This window comes from Perca fluviatilis, chromosome 15 (genome assembly GCF_010015445.1).
Source record: "Perca fluviatilis chromosome 15, GENO_Pfluv_1.0, whole genome shotgun sequence".
NCBI classification, from domain to species: domain Eukaryota; kingdom Metazoa; phylum Chordata; class Actinopteri; order Perciformes; family Percidae; genus Perca; species Perca fluviatilis.
Window position 1 is genome coordinate 29,756,718 of NC_053126.1, and position 26,162 is coordinate 29,782,879.

Genomic DNA, 26,162 nt, shown 5'->3' on the forward strand with positions numbered 1-26,162 from the left:
ACAGCATGTAAACTTTAAAAGACCCTCAAAATAAAACTTGAAAATAAACGTTAACATATATAACAGCTGTTACGTCAGTTCTACTGTACTTGTGCTCATTTAAAATACAATCACTCAATATTTGTCTTTATTGTTATTACTGTAAAGTCTTAATTTAGCTGTAGCCTGCTTTTCCCATTATGTTTGACTTAACGTTATTTTAGACTGAATGGCATGAACGCAGCATTATCATCTGCGCCTACGTCATGGCATACGTGTCATCATGCGCAGAACGGATCGTGCCGGTGGAACGGATCGGGTACTGACACACACCCATTGGTTGTTGACAATGTTCATGTACTTTAACTACGGTACACTACCTAGACTTAAAACTTTTTTGAGAACGTCAAGACGGGAAAAGTAATGACTCAGACTGAGTTTTTTAACCACCTTACACCAAACGATTGAGACGACGGGAGCGCGCCCCAACTCTAGGAAGACTCTCAGGATTTTATTCCGATATTGGAAACGGAGGAAAGCGCTTGAAAAGTCTTTTGGTGTAGGGTCGGCATAACACAAACAGAAAGAAAACAGGGTCTTCTCTGACAAGCTAGCAGTTATTGTGTAGATATATCACATTGTTAATCCCAATGTAAAAAAAATTGACAAAATGTAGGATTAACTGTTGAATGTTTGTCTCTCCTAGTGCATTTGTTGCCGCTGGTCTCTTCAGTAGCTGCTGGGGGTCTGCTGCTGCTCCTGCTAGTCTTGGTGGTGGTCTGTCTGGTCTGCAAGAGGAGACGACGAGCCAAGCACACTGGAGCCGCGGTCTCTTTCAGTGTAGAGGAAAACAGAGAAGAAGAAGAAGGAGAAGAAAATGACTATGAAAATGTGACCGAGCGATTTGGTGAAGAAACTTTGGACATTTATGGAGAGAATAATATTTATGAAGAGAATATTTATCAAAACCTTTAAGGTGTCCAATGGTCAACAGTGTCACAGTGGTTACCGTGGATGAAGCACTGTTTTTTGACCCTCCACAAAGAATTAAAATCTTACGGTGCTTTCACATCTCTAGTTCGGCTAATTTGGTCAAGACCAAGGGCAAAAAATATACATTGTAGCATTTTTCAGCTGTTTCAGTTCCTTTTCACACCGCACAGTTTGCTCTGGTCCGAATCAGCTGATGAGTTGGTGTAACGAAGCGAAATGCAGCAACACAAGTCACATGACAACACTCACATTATTGGCCACACATTTCAGTCTCACCAGGATTTCGCGATGTCGTGATCGGAACAATTCACATGAATTCAGCCAATGACCGTGAATTTGGTGCGACTCGCAATTTTGACCAATCACCGCAACTTTTCAGCAAATTTGACAAATAACCAGAGTTTCCCGCAACTTCAACCAATCCCAGCAGTCCCACATGCCACTCTTTGCATCAGTATGTAACTTTGAGGCGTACTCTGAGAGCCACAGACCAAGCGGGAGTGAGAATGGTGTAACACAGCTATGTCGCCAAATTGCTGCTGAGTTCAATGATACCTCACACAAGGGTATACCTTAAATGGTTGAAATGCTATGAAAGGGGGCGTGGCTTAAGCATAGGGGGTGGGTCAAACCATCAACAATGAAGAAGGAAGTCTCTGCTGAGTTCAATGCCTTGCACAAGGGTCTACCTGAAACAGTTCTAATGTTATGAAAGGGTGCGTGGCTTAAGCATAGAGGGCGGGCCAACCAAACCATGACCAATGAATTAAGGAGTCTCTGCTGAGTTCGTTGATACCTCACATAAGACTCTACCTTAAAGGGGTCACCAGTTATGAAATGGGGCGGGGCTTAAGCATAGGGGGCGGGCCAAACCATCACCAATGAAGAATGAAGTCTGCTGAGTTCAATGATACCTCACTGCAGGAGCTAAATTTTTTTTACTTTCTAGGAGGCGCTAGCGAGCCATTTTTGTGCGCCTATTCCCGAATCCCTTAAAATACGTAAATTTTCACCAGACTTGATGCGACCGCCAAATTTGGTGAGTTTTTGAATATGCCCTCAAAAAGGCAATTCATTTGACGGGGAAAAGAATAATTCCTTCAGTTTCAATAGGGCCTTCGCCGCTGTCGGCGCTCGGGCCCTAATAATAAAGGGGGTTCTAAAGACCTGCTCTAGAGGGCATTATAACTTTGCCTCCATTGTCTATCAAATTGTTTATTTTTTTTTATTTTTGTCTTCTGATGTAGATCTTTCAATACACAGGTAATACTTCATTAGGGCCTTCCAATTCTCTATTGAAGGTGCTTCCTTATTAGGGCCCGAACGCTGACAGTGGCAAAGGCCCTATTGAAACTGAAGGAATTATTCTTTCTTTCTTTCTTTCTTTCTTTCTCTCTCTTTCTTTTCCCGTCAAATGAACTCCTCCTCCTAGAGATTTCATCCGATCAACTTCAAACTCGGTCTGTGCCATCTTAAGATGTTAAAGATGAAAAGTTGTTAAAAGAAAAACTTTTAGGCGTAAGGCGCGTAGGGGCCTGTGCTGTGCGTTTTGCGTACGCTGAAACAGGAAGTGGGTGTAACTGGAGTGTGCGTTGTCCGATTACCTCGAAACTTTTCAGGATTCATAAGAGTCCAACCCTAAAGAACAAATAACGGGCCGATATTTACTTAAAGTCATAGCGCGCCCCCTAGTAGCAACAGGAAGTAGGCCTAAAAGTCAAGGTGCCATACTTTAACGAACTCCTCCTAGAGATTTCATCCGATGGACTTCAACCTTGGTCTGTACCATCCCAACACCTTATCGATGAAAGTTGTTATAAAGAAAAACTTTTCGGTCAAGCGGGTGGTCGTGGTGGCCTTTATTAGCCATTTGAGTGTTTAGCGATGAACAAAGAAGTTGTTGTAACTTGAGTGTATCGCTTGTCGATCTGCCCGAAATTTCTCACAACAAGGGGTCCAGGCCTGAGGACACCTACAGGCCAAAATTGACTTTGGTCATAGCGCCCTGGCACAGCGGAAATCTGCCTTATATGACAAACATCATCCAATTTACATGAAACTCAGAATGTGTGGTCTACATGTGATACTGATCCGCCCCCTATAATACCACGCCTACGCCCACTTACTCAGGCCCCGCCCCCTTTCATAACATTTGAACCGTTTAAGGTAGAGTCTTGTGTGAGGTGTCATTGAACTCAGCAGAGACTTCAGTCTTCATTGGTGATGGTTTGGCCCACCCCCTATGCTTTAGCCACGCCCCCTTTTATAACTAATGACCCGTTTCATGTAGACCCTTGTGTGAGATATCATTGAACTCAGCACAGACTTCCTTATTCATTGGTGATGGTTTGGCCCACCCCCTATGCTTAAGCCACCCCCCCTTTCATAAAACCTTACCCATCTAAGGTAGAGTCTTGTGTGAGGTATAATTGAACCCAGCAGAGAGTTCCTTTTTAATTGGTGATGGTTTGACCCGCCCCCTATGGTTAAGCCACGCCCCCTTTCATAACTTTTGACCCGTTTAAGGGTCAGAGGCGCGAGGGCCCATCCATCGCTGCTCGCAGCTTTAATTTTTTTTCTAGTTTTGCAATATTAGTTTTTTAAAGGTAAGAGAGGAAAAAAGTATCTGCGAGCTAGTTTTGATATCTTGTTCCCTCTATATCTTGAAAAATACACATTCTTGAAAAGAATATGATTTTTCTGTTAGTATACCTAGATAACTAAATCTCCATGCTCTCCCAAGTCTTCTTAATTCCTTTGCAGTACCAAAAGGCGTGCATAAGGGAGTCACTATATAGGTTACATTTTAAACAAATATCTGATGATGTGTTATCAAACTTGCTTATTTTATCTTTAGTATAATATATTCTTGTTATTATCTTAAACTGTATTAGTATGTATTAATATGTTAGTGACAAGCTTTCTTTCCATTTTTCTTTAACGTCAACCCCTAGGTCTTCCGTCCATTTATTATATATACTTTGTAATAATGTATCACTGCTTTTCATGCTTATCAGTAAATTGTACATAGAGCCGATCAGCCTCCTTTTTTTGTTGCTTTGGCTTAAAATGTTAGATATGTCAGGGCTGATGTTCTTTTCCAAGTCAAAATTGCAAGTAATCCAGTTTTCAACTGAAGTAAATTAGGCAGGTGTGAAAGTCCCCTTAAAGTGACTATTCAAATAGATGGAGTAGATAAATTGATGCTGAAGAAACTGCAGCATGGTGTCATCCAGCCTCAGGGGAATCAACTAGTCATTCAATTATTTATTATTTTGAATTGCATATACCTAGATATCCAAACTCTTGAATGCACTGTTGTAGATCTAGGTTGTAATATTTTAAAAACCAACAAAGCCAGAAAAAAACTTTTGTTTTTGATACTGTATGTCCAACTGTATTCCTATAGTTCCAAATTCTTGTAGACTAGCCTATTTACATATTTGAATATTGTAATTTATACTGATGAAACAATATGATCATATTATTATTTTAATTATTATTAGCTAGTTTTGTGGCTCTGTATCATAATTTATATTTTTCAGGGGACTTGAAGCCACTTAGTATAACTGAAGCAGAAGGAGAACTGGTTGGTCTCTGGACATACAGTATATGAATTTCATTATATGTAGTGCTCCTTTGCACATATTTGCAAATTATCGTAATTTGGTCATGAATTGTTAATGTTTGTAGAATTTTATAATCTGGTGTTTTGTATTTCATTTGCATTGGATTATATAAATGATTTATTGTTCTATCTACCAGTAACCACGGGTGAAAAATAGCAATTGTGCTAAAACCTGATACAGTGCATCTCTTTATTAGAAGGTTAATGTTTAATTGTGTTTATAATTATTTTTTCACTGTTGTAACATCACTTTATGAAAATAAAAACTGTCCTCTGCTAAAGAAAGGAGTAAAACAGAAATTATATACGTTATTTTTAAAGAAGAGAACTAAAGAAGCGGAAAACCAATGTAAAGATATTGAAAAACAAAATGTGTCTGTTTGCAATAAAAACAATTATTACAGTAAACTACTGGAGGACAACAGAAGCAATATAGGAAACACCTGGAAGGTGTTGAATGAAAATATCAAGAATATAAAAGGCAAAACAGGAGACTTTTTTCTGACTAAAAACATTTCAGCGGTTAAGGATATGACCTTAGCTGAAAATGAATTTAATGATTTTTTTTGTTGGAGTTGTGGTCCAGGTTTAGCTGAGGAGCTTGCAAAGGGTGGCAGTATAAATGATGTGCTAAGCAAGAATGTAAATATTAATGAATCTATGTTTGTTAAAATCTTATGATAAATGACATTGAAATAGAAAAAGTAAAAGAACTTAAATGTGAGAAGTGTGGGGAAACACTTACAAAAACAAACACTTAGAGATGCACTGATTACAATTTTCTAGGCTGATACCGATTTCCGATTTTTCCTTGAGTTTGACCTGCCGATACCGATTTTAGCCGATTCCGATTTCATTTTTTCTAACCCTTTTACAGCACACACAAATATTTATTTTCTATTTTTTCTTTAATAAAACATTTTACATTTTGCATAGAACATAGAATTTTTTTTGAACAGATAATCAATAGCTATAAAATAGAACTATATAAATTACTCATGGTGTGGGAAATTCACACACATCTAAAGTGCAATGTTATGGAAGAACCATTTCCTTCTTTTCAACAAGACAACACAACGTGATCGGCCATAACCGGCTGGTCTCTGTCACGTGAAAATCGGCCAATTCATGTCACCAGCCGGACAATCGGTGCATCTCTACAAACACTGAACCTTTATTCATCCTTCAAAAGAGAGCCTTAAGAATTGTAAATAAAACCACTTATAGAGCACCAACTAATCCCCTTTTCATCAAACTAAAAGCACTAAAATTCGAAGATATCTAAAACTGCACAAATCATCTACAAATTAAATAATTAGAGGAACTTTTGTATTTCAAAAGAAATGTATAAGAATGCTAAATATCACTGCATCACAACCAAAGGAGTTAATTTATGGAACAGCTGCAGTGAAGAGATGAAATCATGTACAACAATGAACTATTTAAAATGAATATATTGAATGGATACGAAAAGGACTTGAATGGATACAAAAAGGACTTGAGGTGATAGTATTGTATACTGATTGTATGGTTCCTGGGCTTGTATACTAAGTCTAGTTTAGATGGGTTATTATTCGGTGTGGTGTAGATAGAAAGAAATGAAGTACAGTAGATAGATGGAAAAGAAAAAAAAATTTAAATGCATGTGTGTATGCATGTATGGAGGTGCGCGTAGGTACAGTAGGTAGATACTATATGGTACATGTATGTGTTTTTCCTGAAATGTTGAACTATTTCTTTAACATTTCTAGAAATACGTTGTTCATGAATGTTTTAATGTTGTTTTAAAAGCCGAAAGTTTAATTACCATTTTATAATATTATATAAGTACTTAAAGATTGGATATTTTCTTCAAATAAATGTCTTACTAAATGTATTTGAAGTATTCTTTCCTATCTTTTTGCTCATGCAAACATAACCATGAGGAGTTAATGGCTGGATGGTCACATACAACCATAAATAATGACCAGACTGGGCTGGGTGGGTAATAATAATCCAGTAATTTAGAGAAGAACTGGCAGCCAGATGTATGGAACTGCAAAAGTTCCAGATAAATTATTCAGTTGTTATGTCTGGGTGTGCTGCAAAGCCTTGTGGTCATCTTAGGGAATTACATTGTGTTAATCCGGGCCTATACCTGTCATGAACTTGATTCTATAGTATATCAATATTAAGGACTCCTGCAACATAATTTTGTAGAAAAAAAAATCTCAGAAATTTTAAATATTTATGGCATCCAAATTGAACACTACTTTCATAGTAGAGGCAGTTAACACGCCGATTTACTTAGCAACATTAAAGTCGATACATATCCTTCTCATCTCCGTTGGGCACGCTGTCTGACGGTTCCAGCATTGAGCTGCACCCCGCGCAGATCCTGCAGGTAACTGGTTCCAACCTCGCCTACTGCTCTTCAGATAAAAGTGACAAAATAACGCCAACATGTACCTTGTTTATATGTTGTGATTTGTAAACACAGCGTGTACAAAAAACAACGTAATTGAGACACAGCCATCTTCTATCCGTAAACAAACCGGGAACTATATTCTCAGACAGGCTTGCTGCGAGACTATCTTCCGCGCACTATATTCTTCCGCCTGTGAATATAGTTCCGCGGTTTACGGTTAGAAGATGGCTGTGTTCGTTACGTTGTTTTTGTACACGCCAGACTCGACAAACCACAACATGTAAATAGGAACATGTTGGCATTATTTTGTCACTTATTCGGAGCAGTAGGATTACTGGAACCATTCACCTGCATGTTCTGCTGGCCTGATGCCGCTGGAGCCGTCAGACAGCTTTACAGCACACACGGAGATGAGAAGGGTATGTATCAACTTGTCTTACTCTGGGGGTTACGGTGAATAAGCTAAATTCCCAATAAGTCGGCGTGTTCCTTTAAGTTGTTATAACATGAGATGTTGTTCAATATTAATTGCCATTATTATTTTTTGGATACTTAGCCACAGGCGACTCATTCAAAATGATATATTTTATCAATTGATTGGAGAGTCCGGTGTCAGAAATAATTCCTGAGGTATGTGATGCCATATGGCCAAAGATGAAGCCTCTGCATATGCCAGGTTTGATGGAGAATGATTGGCTGGAAATTGCAGCTTGATTCCAGCAAAGATCGCAGTTCCCCAACTGCAGTGGGGATGGGAAGTATGTGGTTATCCAGGTGTCATCAAACTCTGGATCTACTTTTTATAACTACAAAGGTGGTTTCTCCATTGTTTGATGGCGTTGGTTGACCACAGGTACTGCTTCACCATTATTTATTTGGGTGGTCGTAGTTTCAGCAGTGATGGAGGCATATTTGCACAAAGCGCCTTAAGCCGTTGCCTACGTAAGTGAGGTTTATACTTGTACACTGGTATTTTTGTGTTGTCTAACTTTATCTCTAAGAGAATAAAGCTAATCCGAACAAAGTGTCTCCCCTGTGTTTTTTGACCATGTTTGGAAAGCTGTAGCAGGAAAAGTTAACCCTCTCCCTGATTTCATGTTTATGGAGAAGGAGAACCTGGAAATGAGTAGGGGGTAATGTGATGCTTCCAAGCCAAGCGGACCAATCATAGTTGTTGCTGTCTGCGTCGTCACAACGTTAAGTTACATTTCTGTGGAAATGCACGTTAGGCTATGGCGTAGGGTCTGTATCTATGCATACCTATGTACGTACCTAGGACAAAGATTCAACGCGGAACCATAAATTAGGTATTAGGCAAAGCAATTAGAAATGGTACCCTCGCTATCCCCCAGACAACACCACTTCCTGCCTCCTCACAGCCAGTCCCCCATGGAATTGTGGGGGGTGAAGCCTTTCCCCTCTCACACAATATAATATGCCCCTTTCCTGGTAAGCACCTGGACCCAGATAAGAGACTATACAACTACAGGCTATCAAGGGCCAGGACGGTAGTGGAGAACACGTTTGGGATCCTTACCTCAATGTGAGAAATATACCAAAGAAAGATCAGGTTGCAGCCTCAGAATCTGGACACAGTGATGAAGGCCACTTGTGTCCTACATAGTTTTAGCATCAAAACCTTCAACCCATCAACTCAACACCAGGCACCAGAGCAGTTGAGAATCTAATACTGTGGGAATTATCCATCAAGGGAGGCATTTTTGATTAGCGAGGACTACAAGGACTATTTAATGTCTAATTCCGGAGCAGTCCCATGGCAGAATAATGCCTGCTTTGGAAGGGCTCAGTAGAGTGAAATTAATGAAAAGTTTATTTAGTGTTCATGTTATTTAGAAATGCAATAAAATTCTTTCATTCATCATATACTAATATAACTAATTTATTTTTTGCAAATGGGCAAAATTATTTATCTATATTGATTCTAACAGGCTACTTTGCCTTGTTATGATAATGATAGAAAGAGGCTTAGTTGAGCTGTATTTTGACCTTGATCCTTACTTGGACATTAAAAGTTTGCTTGCGAGTCGTCACCACTATATTATCTCAGAAAGACATTTAAAAAGTTGTTTCGTCTGTTTCGGCGCAAGGGACACACCCGTCTGGACCAGGTGATTACTTTCATTCATGAACAATTACAAGCATCTGGCGAACTGCATGGGTATAGGGGAATGTTTACAAAATGCAAGGAGAATGGATTACATGTCAGAAAAGAAGACATCTGCTTAATTCTAAAAGAACTGGACCCGAGGGCTGTTGAACTCAGAGGAAACCGGCGTCTCCATTGCAGCTATTTTTAAACAGTTTTTAAACCAATTATATTTGGCACTTAGAGGCATATTCCAAGCTGAAGCCATTTGGTATCTGTATAAGTGGGTGCATTGACGGCTTTTCGCGGAAAATCATCTGGCTGAACGCATTTACTACAAGCAGTGACCCCAAAATCGTTGGAGGCTACTATATAGAGACAGTGGAGAGAACAGGTGGCTGTCCAAGGATTGCCAGAGGTGACCGGGGCACCGATAATGTAAAAGTAAGAGACTTTCAGCGTTTTCTCAGGAAGGAGTCAATGGAGTTCTACATCTCCCTTTTGTTTGTTGATCTGAAAGACCGTGGTTTGTTCGACGGTGGATATTTGGACAAAAGTCTTATTCAGTACTGCTTCATGGGTATCATCCAGGTGAGCTACAAATGTATTTTCATCTTGTTTCCCTGGCCCACATAACACCATAAATCACTCAGTATTCATATTCTCCACATAGAAGACACTGTATGTGTCACGGAATGAACAGGAGTCAGACTGGTGGTGAGTGAAGCGTAGCTTTATTCACAAAAATCCAACTGGAGGAACAGTGAGCAGGCCAAAAACAGACAGAACTTAGCTGGGGTGGTGTAAGACTCAGGGCGGCAGCAGACGGCAGGAGGATGATAGCAGGTAGGAACTCAATGTGGCGATAGGTTGGTAACAGGAGAGAGTCTATGGCCCAATCCCAAAGTGAGCCCTGAGGACTAAGGACTAAGGACTCACAGACTTAATTGATCTCAGGTACTAAGTGAGTGAGTGTGTGAGGCCACATGGACTCAGATAGGTAGAAATGGGATCCGGGAGACCAGACCCGTCGCTAGACCTCAGTCTTAAGGGGGCACATGAAATAGCATGGGGGCACAATTATTATTACCGTACAGTACGTTATGTATAATAATCATATACTCTTGGTTGACTATTCGCACGGTAATCATACGTTAAACATAACCAACAGCAATATGACCAGGTAACCTATATAGCCTACAACACATTACATAGAAGAAATGTTTTGAATATCCATAAAACACTTGACTATACAACATATTAGATGTAACACCAGAAGCATCTCTCAAACATTGCATTTTAAAGCAGTCAACAGAAGGATATGCATTGCTATGCATGTGCTATAAGACACACACGACGTACGCCGCACACACACACACACACACACACACACACACACACACACACACACACACACACACACACACACACACACACACACACACACAACTCACACACACACGCACAGAGACTTTGAACCTACCGTACTTTGAGTGGAGGCAGCCTGTCCTCTCTCCAGTCCTTCCTGTCATTTGAAGTTGCATGCTTATTTAAGCCCTTGTCTGTAAATCTTAAACCCCTTAATGAAGAAGGTCGCGTCCGATGATACAGATGTGAATTTCCTGCAGGCATAACAAAATGCGAGTCCCTTTTCCACCGAGTAGCCTACGCCAAGCCAGTCTCTGTTCAAATGCCAGCTACAGCTACGTTTTTTTTAACCAAACATTTTGACTGGATATTTCCTCAACACAACCTGTTTGGGTTTGTCCGTCACACCCCTGATTCAACAGTTAGTTGTGGCCCAAATGCTGCCCCAGTCACAGTTGCACTTGACCTGCAGGTCCTGCCAGGCCCAGGGTCGGGCTCCACGGACTACAGCATCAGGCTCAGACTGTCGTCCAGGGGCTCCTTCTCCAACGACAACATCAGGAGGCGTCGGTGTCGTTATCCAGTTTGGCAGAGGAGAATGTTGGTGGGCTTTTCAACCACTTACCATCACGAACTGAAGCGAGTAAGCGGCGAAAACTCATCCAGCTTTCAAAAATGTGCGTAACTGTTGAGCAGCTACACTGACGTGGGCTACGTCACGTCGTAGCCTAACTTTCTTTTAGTAAGGCCGGATAGGCTGTTGCAGTGTAGATTCCCATCAATCAAACAAAAATCACACCATTGTTTATTTATATTTATAATGTTTTAATGATAAAGAATGCAACATTAATGCAACACAAAATTAGCAACTATGATAATATAAAATTAAAGTAATTTTTTAAGAGATCTGTGCCTCAGTGGGGGCACAAGCATTTTTGGGCGGCCCGGCCCTATGGCCCGCCCATAGCGACGGGTATGGCCCGGACAGCACTTCACGAGATCACATGTTACCTTGGCGCGTTTAAATAACAAAGATGTTGCTGACACTTGCCGGTTTGGGAATTTTCATTTTAAGTTTGTTGCTTTCCACACGGCCAAGGCCCAGGAGACGGCTACCTGATTCCAAACTCTTGTTTTACAAGCTGGACAACAGGTTGGTCCGTTCCGTGGTCGTGTGTCGTGCTGTTGTTTACCTTCGTAATTTCCGGATTTCCCTATCGTCTCCGCGGTAAACGTCACAACGCTTTGAACTGTGGGTAATTCCCTTTGGTAAAGTCTGCATCGATGCAGACTCACGGAAAGGGCTCGGTAAGTGTGTACTCAAACCTCACGCCCTTTGAAATTCCACATTGGGACAACCCTAAGCCCTTACGGCTTTGGGATTGGGCCTATGTGTCTTGTAATGACGAGACCAGACAAAGAGTGAATAAGCATGTGCCGAATATAAAGATGGTGGACTAATGAGGTGTAGGTGGCGAACTGATGACGTGGCCTGATGAAGTGCAGGTGTGAGTGATCAGTATTGAGGAGATAGTGAACGGATGAGAGGAGTGAATGATGTGGAATGTGAACGAGTAGGAGGAGTGAGTGCTGGTGACGGTGGGACCCTGACAGTATGGCTGTGTTGATGTTTAAACGTTAATGTAAAATTTGACAAGTGGGTAATTTATATTGATACAGTAGTTAATATATTTAGCATAGGCCTATTACCATAATTAGAACTCGATAAATGTTGCCTGCTTCATTTGATGTCCAGCACGTATGTTGCTGTGTATTATATTGTATGTTCAGTGATACATGATTAGTGGAAGCTGCTTTAGAAGAAAAAGAGAGGTCTGGGTTTTTGGTGGGAAGGTTTAGAGAGACGGACCGGAGGTTATTTGATCCGTCCCTCTAATCTGTCCCACCAAAAACCTTACAATATTATATACACAGCAAAATAAGTGTTGGACATCGCATGAACAAGGCAACATTCACGTAGTAAATGTAATAGTTATTATGGTAATAAATGCCAAAAATAGTAATGTATCAATATAAATAAATACCACTTGAACATGGCTGAATACTTACTGCTTGGCCAAATATTACTGCTATTTGAAATTGATGTCAGTAGAGAGTATAAAGCATTTGTCATCAAAAACTGAACATGTTTCATTTCAAGCCCTCTTATAATTTATCAAAGGCTCACATGAGAATACTGTAATTAGCAGATATCCCTCTGGGGACAGTAAAGTATCGCCTGCAAAGTGGTCTCCATGATGTCTAAAACTTAAAACGTTGTCGTAGGACTATAGCAAACACATCGTTGGAAAGGTCTCAACCTGCAGAGTAACATATGTCAGTCTGGAGAGGATACATTACTCCTGCTTTGAAATATTGACCTCTGAACCTTGAACCCAGTACATCTTTGAAGGCTTGTCATTTAGCAACAGAAGGTGCTACACACATAAGACCAGCTGTTATAGAAAGCTCTGGACCTCAGCTATCATGTAGATATGGTCACCAAAGTTTACCCACTGTAAGCACTGTCAAATATGGTAATAACCTATTTTCACCTATTCAACGATTAGATTTTTAAACTTTTTTTCCTTTTTTTTTTTTTTTTTATTTTTTTTTTTTTTTTTTTTTTTTTTTTTTTTTTTTTTTTTTTTTTCCCTTTTTTTTTTTTTTTTTTTTTTTTTTTTTTTTTTTTTTTTTAAATTTTTATTTTAAAATTTAAAATCTGATGACACCAGTATGTTCCCCATCCCAAAAAACCCCAGGGTATATCCAAAATGATACACTGCCAACTTCTAATTATGAGAAATATACCAATATACTTTAAAACTACAACTTCCATAAGAGACGCCACAGAAGCTGTTACAAAGCTTGAGCACTTGTAGTTCTTCCGGGGTGGGTGGGGGGACTTGTTCGGCTCCTCTTTCTGCTGTCAGCCGTGAATGGACTTCCGGCCGACCGAGCACACATTACATGAGACAAATACATGAAACTGTATTTTATTATTATTTACATCTTTATTGTTTAACTCCTCAAATACAACGTTAGAAAAAACATCAATATTAGATAAGGATAAGAAGATAATAATACATAATATTCGTATATTATGTATTTTTATCTTCTTATTCGCTGAGCGGGACATACTACGTTGCTTCCGGAGTTTTCCGCGGATTCGTTTAAACGTTATTATGGTACATAACGTACTGGAACAAAACATGTTGTTGCTGGTGACTAAACCACTGACTGTATATATGTATATTGAAGTGATACTGGCGTTAAAGTCCAGCTGATCGCTGCCCGATTCTTTGAAACGAATGGCCGCATTGCATTGTGGGATATCGGCTTTGAATGCGTCTAGCTTGGATCATATCATAATGTTCTGTATTATACCATACTGTAATATTTCACCGGTAATAAGACCAAAATAATATTATTAGAATAAAGAAATGAATACCATGATAATATCAAAATAAATGTTGATAGATGTAGCGTTATAGTTTAAAAAATATAAATAAACAAAAAAAGCAACCCAGCTTCCCTGGCCAAAATAGACCAAAATAATAACATTAAAAGAAATACATATAAACCATGATAATATCTCGTGAATAATGTTGATTAAAACAGCGGTTATTGGGCTAAAAATACCAATAATAAAACTGTCACAGATTTCAAGTTAAGGGGGGGGTCGTGTTTTTTCTTTCGTCGATATCCGACGGTGAGGGATTAACATGAATGTCTATCTGACGGAGGCCCACGTCGAAAAACAACGTCAAGGGTACACCTCTTTCGCTGAAACTTGACGCCAGGTTTCCTTGACCATGCGTCATACATTTGACGAGTAGGGAGTGAGACTGTGTTGTTTATTGAGTTTTTGATCTACTGTGTCTGTGTGAGGGATGTAAAGTGTGTAAATTCATAACTTTACGCCAAAATTGTTTATAAAAGGCAGTTTCTATCTGACTAAATCGCCTTTATAAACAATGCAGCAATGTTTTGTCTTCTGTGTTCTCTAACTAAGTCTGGGTCTACTCGGTGCTCTGGATGAGTTGAAATCTATTACAACAACATCTGGGGAATAGTCTGTAATGACAACTGGGACTTAAACAATGCTGAGGTGGTTTGCAGCAGGTTGGGTTGTGCTACGGCACTGAGTACCACTCACTCAGCCTCTTTTGGTGAAGATCGGGACAAATCTGGCTTGATGATGTGGCCTGTTCAGGAAGTGAGAGGTCTCTAACTGAGTGTCAGCACAGAGGATTTGGGACACAACTGTGGACATAGTGAAGATGCTAGTGCTGTCTGTTCAGAGTACTGTTGCACAAAACCAGGATATGGGATTAAGCCAGGATATTCCAGTTATCCTGGATGAATTAAGCCTTGACTTGGTTGCACAAAAGCAGAGGCACCTAAATTACCATAGATATTTATTCTGTGCAGCTAGCCTGCTCCTGACCAGGCTAACAGCCAGGATTTATTAATCCTGGAGCCTTTTCTGTTCACTCAGCCGTGGTTTTTACCTTATTGTTATCAGCCTGCATTAAAATACATCAGGTGCATATTGCTGTTCAGTAAAGTACTGTTATTATTTAAAGTTGACCATTATTTTTATAATTATTCATGTGACAGTCATTGTTACTGTTATATTGCTGTATGAAAACTGCTTGTTCATTACTGATTTAAATGAAGTCAGTGATGAAGGACAATATATAAAGTGCTATACAAGTGTTAGTGGTTCTAACAATGGCAGACTGGTCAGGGACAAATACACCTTTAATTATTTTTAGTTATTTTAGTATTCTTTCAAAAATGACCATGTATGTTCCTCTTCCATGTGCACTATATTTGGCATTCTTAGCACTCAATGTGTGTTGTCTGCAGTGAACTGGGACTATAATTTGGGAGGATTTAACAATTATTATAGGTTTTTATAATTGTACAATCTTCCCTTATTATAGTCTTAGTTAGATCTATCTGAATTACGTCAGCCTGACTCGACCTAGTCGCTCCTCCTCAGCCTGATTTGGCCTTCGTGAAAGCACCTAGCCAGGATGCACAGATTAGACTAGGTCAAGCCTCGCTTTATCAGTTATCCTGGATTTATGAATTCTGCTTTTGTGCAATACCCCCCAGGTGAGAAAACCTTTGGATAAAGTGTTTTGAATAAATGTATCCTTTTATGAAGACAGCTCTGTCATGTAGTCTTTGTAGCTTGTGATGTGTGTAAGAGCTGTTCAGATGCAGAGATGGAAAAGAGCTGGTAACCACTGAATGCGTTTAGAACTGGAAAGCAGAATATGTGTTAAACTATAGTTATAGTTAGTAGCTAGAAACTACTAGAATAGGTTTACATGCTGTGATGTTCAAAAAAAATTGTGTCTCATACTGCACATTGCTGCAGCTCCTCTACCTGAAACACTCTTGGCCCGCCTTCCCAAAAAGCCCAGTCTGCTATCATTGGTCAGCTGGCCCACTCTCATGTGATTGGTCAACCAAATTCAAACAAGCCACTGGGCAGGCTGTGCTTGCTCAGGCAGCACCTATAGGCAGCACATAGGAAAAACTGAGCTGGCATTCTCAATCAGTGACATCACTAATTGAGGAATTTAAAAACAGGAATGTGGACTTGAGAAAAAGTGCTGTCTGTGGGAGAGAAAGCTACATTTGGAGTGCATTTTTTTATAGTCTAGACATCATTTACATACACAAAAAATGCGTATACATTTTCCGTTTGTCGAGTAAATGTGAGAGGGCAAGTAAATGTTTGAACCAAAAAAACTGTCTGCGGTCCTCATCAATACAGATTGAAGTGTCACGTAGCTCTCCACAAGCAGAAAAAAGAGGAGCATAAAACTCAACTTGCTGGTTCAAAGTTAGGACTAGCAAGTTAATTAGCAGTTAAGAAATGGATTGTATAGCCTATTTACATTTTTATCATGCAAACATTTTTTTTTTAACTTTATTTTTTTTATTAATATTGGTTTAATTGATAATATTAGGCTAATCCGTCCTATTGGCGGTTAACGGTTAATCATTAACAACCCTACCAGCACGACTTGCAACACCCAACCATAAAGTTTTGTTATGTAGGCCTCAGTTACCAAAAAAACAATTTCATATTATTGCCATAAATATGCTTGGCCGGTGGATTTTTTTATCTACCCGCCGACTTGGCCAGTGAGTCAAAAAGTTAATTTTGGACACTGGATAACTCTATTATCTGGATAATAGAACTGTAGGTATGGCAGAGGGACTTGCTCTTGCATTGAAAACCTAGTCTGTGATGGCGTCTAGTGGCTGGCACTGGATACTGCAACAGGTCTGCAGATCAGAGAGGAGAAGTGAACTGTGAACTGGGCAGTGGTGGAAGAAGTATTCAAATACTTTACTTAAGTAAAAGTACTAATACCACACTATAAAAATAAAAAAAATTTATTTAGGTAAAAGTATGTAAGTATCATCAGGAAAAGGTACCTAAAGTATTAAAAGTAAAAATACTTCATGCAGAAAAGTCCAATCCAATCCGATCCAAACTGTTCTGTCAATCAACTAATTGTTTCATCGGCTAATCATTTCAGCTGGACATCTAGGCCAAAATATTGTTGGGTAGTTTCATTTATAATAAAACCATCACATTTTATACTACATGTGTTTTGGTTGCAAAAATCTTAATTTGCAAAGTAACTAAAGATGTCAGATGAATGTAGTGGAGTAAAAAGTACAATATTTCTCTCTGAAATGTAGCGGGGTAGAAGTAGAAAGTGGCATGAAAAGACTCCAGTAAAGTACAAGTACCTCAAATGTGTACTTGAACAGATCTTGAGTAAATGTACTTAGTTACATTCCACCACTGGAACTGGGTCAGGGTTTAAAAGTCCAATTAGACTCCATATAATATATGCAAAGTTATCTGTGTGAACATGTAACAAATAAGTTAAAAAACTAATTCTCATAAACAATATAAATAAAGAAAATGAATAAATATTAATAAATATTACACATTCAAAGAGGAGTAGGAAGAAGTTTTCACATATGTGGTCCTACCCCTTCTCCATAACTCAAACAATTAAATCACATTCATCATATATACAACTATAACAACTTATGTAAAACCCAAATCCATACAGTATCAATCAGAAATTATTTAAGCAATTACTTCATCTCTATAACTCATAACCCTTGTTTTGTACATATACTTGAAATGATTTATATTTGGATAAAAAAGCCTGTACGATCTACCAAAATGACCTCTTATTCAAAATGCAGCCAGAGCTGCTGGAACTGAAACAACTTAACGGTGTAAACTTGGGATGTATACTGCATTCTGACTAGGCTTGTCTTAATATGCTCATGTTTATTGGACATAAAGCTGTAGGACCTGGAGCTCACTGCCAGTGTTTCAGTTTGACTGTTAAAAAGTGTATAGATAATTAAAAGGTATTTATTTAGAAGCGGGCTGGCTGGTTAATTAGCTAACGCTAGCTTGCTATTCCACCATGCTACATAAATAAGCCAGACAGAGTTGTCCCTCATCTGGCGATAGAAACCCTGCTTTCCCCATTCTGTTGGCTCCGAGTTCCACAGCCGTAGTCCACAGGTACAAATTAGTTTTGCAACAAATGTATCGCCAAAATTGTTGCAAAAGTCGAGGCGCACAGATTTGCCACTTCTTATTTTTAATAAGAAAAAAAAAATTATTTTTTTTATTTATGGACTTCATCTCTGCATTCAATTGTATTCTCCCTCAGACAGTGTTATGTAAATTACAACAGATGGTCAGCGTCTATATTTTTTAAGATGACTTACAGTTCCTGGAGTGGACAAATATATCATGCTACTGTTTTGTCTGTTATCTATCATTTCACTGTTTTGGAGAATTGGCAAATCGGCGCCCCCTTCATAGTGTTAATTTTGTCACCTATTTTTAATTTAGTCTTAGTCTTAGTCTTGTGCCAAACATTTTTGTTAGTCAAGTTTTAGTCGACTAAAAGTCTCGTCATTTTAGTCTAGTTTTAGTCAAAAGAGAACTCAAGGTATCTTAGTCGAGTTTTAGTCGACTAAAAGTCTCGCCATTTTAGTCAAGTTTTAGTCAAAACATTTTAGTCTTTTTTTTTTATAAATTATTTCTGATAACCATTTCAGTCAAATAGTTATAAAAATAAATAAATTATATAAAGTTATATAAATATTGAGCCTCTTCCTTATTTCACCAGTAAACGACAAAAACAACCACTGCATTGGAAAAGGATATTTTACAATAAAATAAATGCAGCACGAAACTGGCGAGGCGTATTTCAAGTGAACGCAACATATGTGTTGTTTTTCAGACAACGGCAGCAGCTGCAGACTGTCGTACGTCTTGTGTTGGAATCCTACACAGTGAAATAGAGACAAACCTTTACACCGTTTAGCTGTCAGCATTGTAACCCTTTTATATATGTCAATGATTGTAACCGTGTTTACTCCAACTGCTAGCTAACGGTATGCTAACGTTACCCGCTGCCAAGTGTAGTGTTAACTACCGCCCCATGCAGCGATGTTTCGGTTGACTCTAACGTCCGTTTAGGAGCATCAGAGAGAAGCGCAGGCATTTAAGTGGCACCAAAATCTGCGTTGCTATTCGGTCCGGTAGATAACGGTCGTTAGGGCACCTGTCGGTGCCGTAGCACCGGGTCTCGGTAACAGCTGAATATTCTATCTCATGATGAAAAAGTAGAGACGATTGTAGACGAAAATGAAGAGAGATTTTATCTTAGTTTTTATTTTATGCAAAACATTTTAGTCTCGTCTTTTTTCGTCAACAATAATGCATGTTAATTTAGTCTTAGTCAGCGTTTTTGGACATTGGCGCAGTCTCGTCATCGTCTCGTCTTAGTCATGGAAAAAAAGGTCGTTGACGAACATATTTAGTCTCGTCTCGTCTGACAAAATTAACACTACCCCTTCAGCTGCCGGCGCCCTGCTTGCTGAGAGAGGAGCATCTCGCTGCAGCCCGTGGGAAAGCCCCGCCTTCCCGCGGGCTGCAGCGAGATGTTATGGAAAGCCAAAAGGGTCACAATTCGTCACAATTCGCACGGCGTTTTGAACGGCGTTTGTGGCGCCACCTGGCGTTTATTAAACGCCACTACACGTCTAATAAACGCCACCTGGCGGTTAATAAACGCCACCACGCGTGTGACGTCACCAGGCATTTAATAAACGCCACCAGATGCTTATTAGACACCTGGTGGCGTTTTGATAATCAACTCCGCCCTGTGGCTTTCACAGCCAATAGATTTGAACTCTAATCACCCAATCAGTAAAGAAGGAGGTCAGGCAACACTAATCAAGCACGGATCTCCTTTGCAGCTTGTTTAAGTAGCCCAAAGAAAATGCACAACTTTGTAGTATGTTACTTTTGTACAGACATCAGTAGGCACTGGGTGCTCATACTTTATTTAATTAATCAACCCAAATTATCCTCCTAAAAATGTAATAAAAAGTGGTGAGGAGCTATTTTCATTATCTTCTTAAATTTAGTAAGCCCTGTCACACTAAAAACTGACTAAACGCTGTCCCACTAAGAACCTAATGGTATCACGTCTGCCTTTTATTGTACATTTTATCTGGGTCTATTGTTAAAAGGGTGATATATGGTGATATTTAATTGCTGCAAATACCGGTCTATTACTAAAAGACCAAGAGAGGGGTTAACATGAAGAGTAAGCAGATTTTCAAAAATACTGTACTCTTAATTCAACTACTAGGAACCAAAGAGTAGCTTACCAGAAAATCGGACAACTCTGAAAATCTTGACAAAAAGGATTAATAGTTTCTGTAAAGGGCATGCAACAATCAAACCTAAATATTATTATAAATCTTATTTAATTACTACAAAAAAATGCTAGTTTGGGACAATTTAAGACAGTCACAGCTGTCTTGCATACAGTCAGTTAAATAAGAATTAGTTATCTCAATAAAAACTAAATTAAAATTATAATGGCAGCATAGGGCACTATCACCATTTATTTGAATTCCAGTAAGCGCAATTGACCTGACGATGGCTAGATATATTAATTCTTTCCTCTACTTTCATATCTTTATGCAAAAAACACCCACCAGCGCTCTATATAAAGCAACTAAATTAAACATACGTGTCATACTTCATTTGACCTTTCAGGAGACTTACCTTGACACAGGAACAGCAGGTGTCAGATCCCTCAACACACTCAAATACTATGGTTTATGATCTTGACTCAATTGGACATGAAGTTGTAATAATAAATCATTATAAGCATTTTAATTTATTTTTATTCCATGCATTACTAAAAATGTAAAGCTGAAAAATGTACTGACAAACACAAAAGCATGACAGATATAAAACATGACATTTATTAAATAACATCAAAAATTCAGCAGCACTAGGGTGCAAGTAGTCCTTTGTGCATAGTTTCTGGTATATATTTATATTTTTATATTTATATTTATAATTATATTTAAAGGACCACGTGACATCACATTGTCACCATTTTTGTGTCTGGTCAAAGCTAGGGGACCTACATCATATCAACCACAACAGCTAGAGGAGACGGATATGTGATACACACAAGAGAATACGCGGAACAAATAGTTTTTGTCCGTAACGTTAACCAGCCGTCAGCCCTTAACGAACAACTTGCTAGTTAACGTTACTAGCACGATCAATCTAGACTTAACCACCACAAAAATAACACTGTTGATTATTGATGACTTGCATGTCCCGTTATCACATACTGTACATTTGTTTTTCTTCAACTGCCATATCTTGGTGTCATTTACCTCTCCTGCAACAGCGTATTGATGGGCATCTGTACTCATGAGATACTCCAGTGTATGGGGATGTATTATGTACAAGTTAATGTTAAATGTGTCAGGAAAAGTAAGTTTGGGCTGACGTATGGCTGGGCAATTTATATATAAATTTTAGAGTATCGTTCAATATGTTTGATGTTGAGATGGAAAAAAATGTGCAAGGTCCAGTGGAGGTGAGTTAAGCAGGAATGGTTCAGGAGGTTCTTTTCTTGACTGCCATGCAGGGCTGCGATGGAGAGCTGACAGTCAAGTGACACCTTTCAAAACAATGGATGACCCCGCAGCCTCCTCGGGAAAAGTTGAACTGGATCAGCACTGTTTCGGAGAATGTGATCTCCCTTACAGGAAGTTGTAGATGGAGCGGATGAGGGGAGTCACTAGGGTACAGAGAGAAGATGACATTAGTGGAAGTGACAGACATTCAAAGTTCACTTCCGTACAAGCAACACAAAATATTGGTTATTCCATCCACTCAAACTTAGAAAATAGAGAAATCCCTGTTCTTTTGTTTCTGTTTCTGTCTGTATGGAGTATATAGTGTAGGACAGATCCCTGTGCCCCAGAGTACCTGTGACTGGCTGACTTTGAAACAAAGATAAGTTTTCTTCATGTATACTCATTTATCTGTGCGTTTGTTTTCTTTGATCCTGTCACTGCCGTGCAGTCGATACACTGTCTAACATTTGGCGCTGTGTGGGCAACCTTCCATTATATCTTTCATAATTCAAACAATGCTTCGGCTGGAAGTTTTCATTCTTTGATTTTCTTTTACTGCCTATTTTGTGACAACTGGTAGCGCATTTGCTCCGTGTTACATCCCAACGTGGAGACTGCAGTGCACACCTTTTTCTTAACTTAAGTCACATATTTTTTTGCAGTTATGTAATTGCACAGAGTGACATCGCAATTAGATTAATCATGCAGCCCTAATATATACAGTATACTATTTGGTGTCCACCTGTTTTGTGCAGAGGACACTTATCTCTCCCTTGGTGATTGCATGCCAGACCAGAACTGCAAACTGGACTTTTGTTTTGAATCTCATTTCCGACACACCTGCTCATGATAATGCATGTTTACAACATCCCACTGCAGGGTCATTAAAGAAACGGCCCTGGCTGCATTTGCGTATATTTAGGATCGTCCTCCTGCATTGTCCTAAAATTGGTAAGACTCCTAGAAAAAAGGCTCTACATTAGCTTCACTGTTCACCCAGTATGTATTTCAACACACTAACACTATTGAAACAGAGTCAGAACTTGGTTTTAGTCAGGTTGAGTTTATGTTTCATTTCAAATCATATATGCCATTCATAACAACCTAAATGTGTCACTGTCTGAGTGATGGACTCTACTCTCTAATGTTATTTACCAGCTGTTAGTTACCCCTGGCTGTCCACAGGTTACTAGTGCAGTAATAGGGTGAGTTTATACATGGTGGACCCACCAGTCAAATAGGGACACATGACATTTATTATATTTGTAACACCTGTCCCATGTAGCTATATGGTCTCTATAGAGTAGTAGTACTATGGGAAGGCACCTGGGTTGTTTTTTGTCTTTACCGGTACTAACTAATGCTTATTAGCAATCTATGTTTCTCAGTATTATTAAAATAACTGGCGGTGCCTCCAATATGAATTAGGTAAGTTTTGTGTTAACCTTGATTACTCTTTTAAATTGTAACTCAGAACGAAACCTCATGTACAAAATCTAAGACCCAAAATGATACTTTAAATACTGTATAAACCCAGATATTGGAATTTATTTAGTTAAAGTCAAAAATAATAAACACATGTATGGTGTATTAGAAACATAAACACAAGTGAGGCCAGTATAAATAACTCCCTATTTTTTATGACACCCAAAATAATGTTGCCTCAATATAGCTATCAGAGTATACTATAAATTGTTACCTCTGCTTAGGTTTCAATAAAATAAATGCATAAATCCTTTTGACATGTAAACCTGAATAGTTATCTACACTCACACATTCATACTCAGCAATCACAATACAAAACAAAAAAACCCTGTTGCAGGCCTGAATAGAAGCTTGGGGGGGGGGGGGGGGGCGAGGGACGTTTGACCAAGTTACGTTTTACACAACCAATAAAATAAAATGAACGTGCAATATACTCAGTACTCCACGAATCCCAGTCAAAGGGGATATAAAGGCGAACTTGGCGATGGCAGCAGACAGAGCACCGGGTAAACCACAGCAGGAAGATCAGCAGAACAGAAAATAGCAGCGACAGTCTACATCACACCAGCAGGATGGAAGATCGCTCTCTGTGTGGTCCAAAGGAGCTTCCCCGATCCTCTCTCTCTTTTACAGTCACAAATGTCCGTCTCCTGAATCAAATAAATTAACTGAGAAAGCGGGTCCGTCCACTATTTCACGGCGAATTATCGGTAGCTTGTCTCAATTATTTCACATGCAAAGCTAACAGTATGCTACGAAAACAATGCTAATGGCAATTGTGCTATCGCTAACTGCTATTCACAGTTAGTGACACAATATATACTACAACACTTAATTACAGCATATATAATCACACACATGCACATGTATATTTACCTCTTGTCGACTTCAATATGCCAAAACACAGCATAACTGGTTGTCAGCCTCAGTAATGGATAACAATGTCCTTCTACAACCTACTAAACCTCACAAAGTCCGTTCACTTAGCGTCTCTGTCTCTCTGACTGGATCTCTGCAGAAGCCAGCAGGCAAGTGTTATTTACATAAACTTCTGGTGTACTTACAAATTTTACAATCCATCGTTTTATGAGTGCATAACCTATTTGTACTACTGTAGACGTTTGGTATCATTTCGGGCATTATTAGTGGGGTAATGTTAAGAGACACTTCGGATCCATTAGCCTCTGCGCTAAGCTATTCAGCTGATAACGCTACGCTACGCTAACGCTCCCAATGTTCGACCCAGGTGAAAAAAGCTTCTGGGGGGGTGTTTGGCTCGAGATCATGGTGCAAAGGACCCTAGGGTGAAATTACTCCGAACCATCACTTTAAGCTGCTATCAAGTTAAATTGTGTGGCAGATTACCCTTACACGTGCTGAATCATGTACACTTCACTCAAACTACAGTCAACTCCATGAGCTTAAAACTTTGATCTTTTAAAAACTGTAAATGTAACTCTTACCTTTTAAACGTTTTATTAATGTTAACCATTTTAACATATGGCATTAACTTTATTTTTTCTTAACCATTATATATTTATATTGTATATAGCAAATAATTTCAATAAATATCTAAATTAAATTATCCAGGGCTACATATTATTTAGAACACTTCTTAACTCCCTTGAATGTATGCACAAACCCTTTGATGGTAGTATACATATTGTGAACACAAAAACCACACTAGAGCAAGTCAAAACGTTCTTCTACCTTTTATGACTGAAGAGGGACCAACTAACTCTGTAGAAAGTTCACACAGACTAGGAGCAAAATATCCAGAAGAGCTGCAAAACAAGTAGCCTAATAATATATATTTTTTAAAACAATAGTGTAGCACTGTAGTTAATCACTGACAGATAGGCCCAGAGTCTAGGTTTGAAGGAGATGTAGAACTCAGACTCAGGAATAACAGAAGAGGTGAATTTGAACTTATTTAAGACAATAAGTAGTATTAGACAATTTAAACACATCAATTTGGTACCAAACCACACAGAAATTTAAAATACACACACACACACACACACACCAGGGAGGGTGCGAACGCAGACGGAGCAAAGATAGCTCGCCTTTGCAGTTTAACATTGCAATGCCTCCTAGTTCCTAGGTTCTGGTAACAGGCTGGAGGTTGAAGGGCAAGGCAGCTTTATTTCTATAGCACTTTTCAGGAACAAGGCAATATAAGTGCTTCAGAAAAAACATTATAGAGCAAAAGTTAAAACCTTTCACAGTGCTTAATTTTGATTTTTGATTTCATCTCCTCACACTCCTAATATCCTTTTGAAAGGTTAGGTCCTTAGACCATGGTGGCTCCACTGGTTCGTTAAGGCATTCAAGTCCCTGTTGATCCTTGGTAAATATACATAGTGCAGTGCCCAAGGATGCATTTCATTATCAGGGTTCCACTATACCCTCTCTCCAAGAAAACTGAAGAGGTCATGGTAAACATTGATTACTCCTGCATCATGGAGTGTCCTGAACATCACTTTCTGCAACGGAAACAGATCCCAAAACAGGCCCAAAAATTCATGCAGAGTGTGGTTTGTCCCGCTTAACCTACAAGCGGTGATGCCCTAACCTTTCAAAGGGATATTAGGAGTGTGACGAGATACTCAGCTCACAAGATGAGACACAAGATTGGCTCTAAAGAGCCTAATAACTGCTGCATCCCTCTCTCCTCACAAACCTGTCCCTACCACCTATTAATCAAAAAAAAATTCTTACATGGAACTGTAAAATTTATTTGCATCTTATTCTTTTTAGGCGGTTTTATTTTCATGACCATTTGCTCTATAATGTTTTATCTGAAGCACTTACATTGCCTTGTTCATAAAAAGTGCTATAGAAATAAAGCTGCCTTAACCTTCAACCTCCAGCCTGTCACCAGAGCCTATGAATGATTTTGTCTTGTGCCTGGGTCATAGAGAACACTGTGGTCCCTGTCTGTCTAGGAAGTGATATTGACTGCATCAGCATCTAGCCATTAAGTTATATTGCAGCAAACGCGTGTTCGTTTTTGAAAACTGTAGCCACACTTGTGCCTTTACTGGCAAGGTATATTTGCCGTCTGGCGGTGCACCTCCTGCGTGTGTTTGTGTGTGTGTGTGTGTATTTTAAATTTCTGTGTGGTTTGGTACCAAATTGATGTGTTTAAATTG

At 39.0% G+C, this 26,162-nt stretch overlaps 1 protein-coding gene and 1 long non-coding RNA gene across 2 annotated transcripts in view; one reads left to right on the plus strand and one right to left on the minus strand.

The window, feature by feature from the left end:
- LOC120575283 overlaps positions 1-954 on the plus strand; it is a 74,384-nt gene extending 73,430 nt beyond the window's left edge. The window contains exon 5 of the mRNA XM_039826004.1: positions 686-954. Coding sequence (XP_039681938.1) covers positions 686-954 — 269 coding nt within the window. The remainder of the gene's footprint in view (positions 1-685) is intronic.
- Positions 955-20,824: 19,870 nt separating this feature from the next.
- LOC120574208 lies at positions 20,825-24,016 on the minus strand. The gene is made up of 3 exons (XR_005641839.1): positions 23,884-24,016; positions 23,454-23,657; positions 20,825-21,683 (listed from the first exon to the last, which is right to left on the minus strand). It is a non-coding gene; the product is annotated as an uncharacterized LOC120574208 (long non-coding RNA).
- Positions 24,017-26,162: the final 2,146 nt, after the last annotated feature.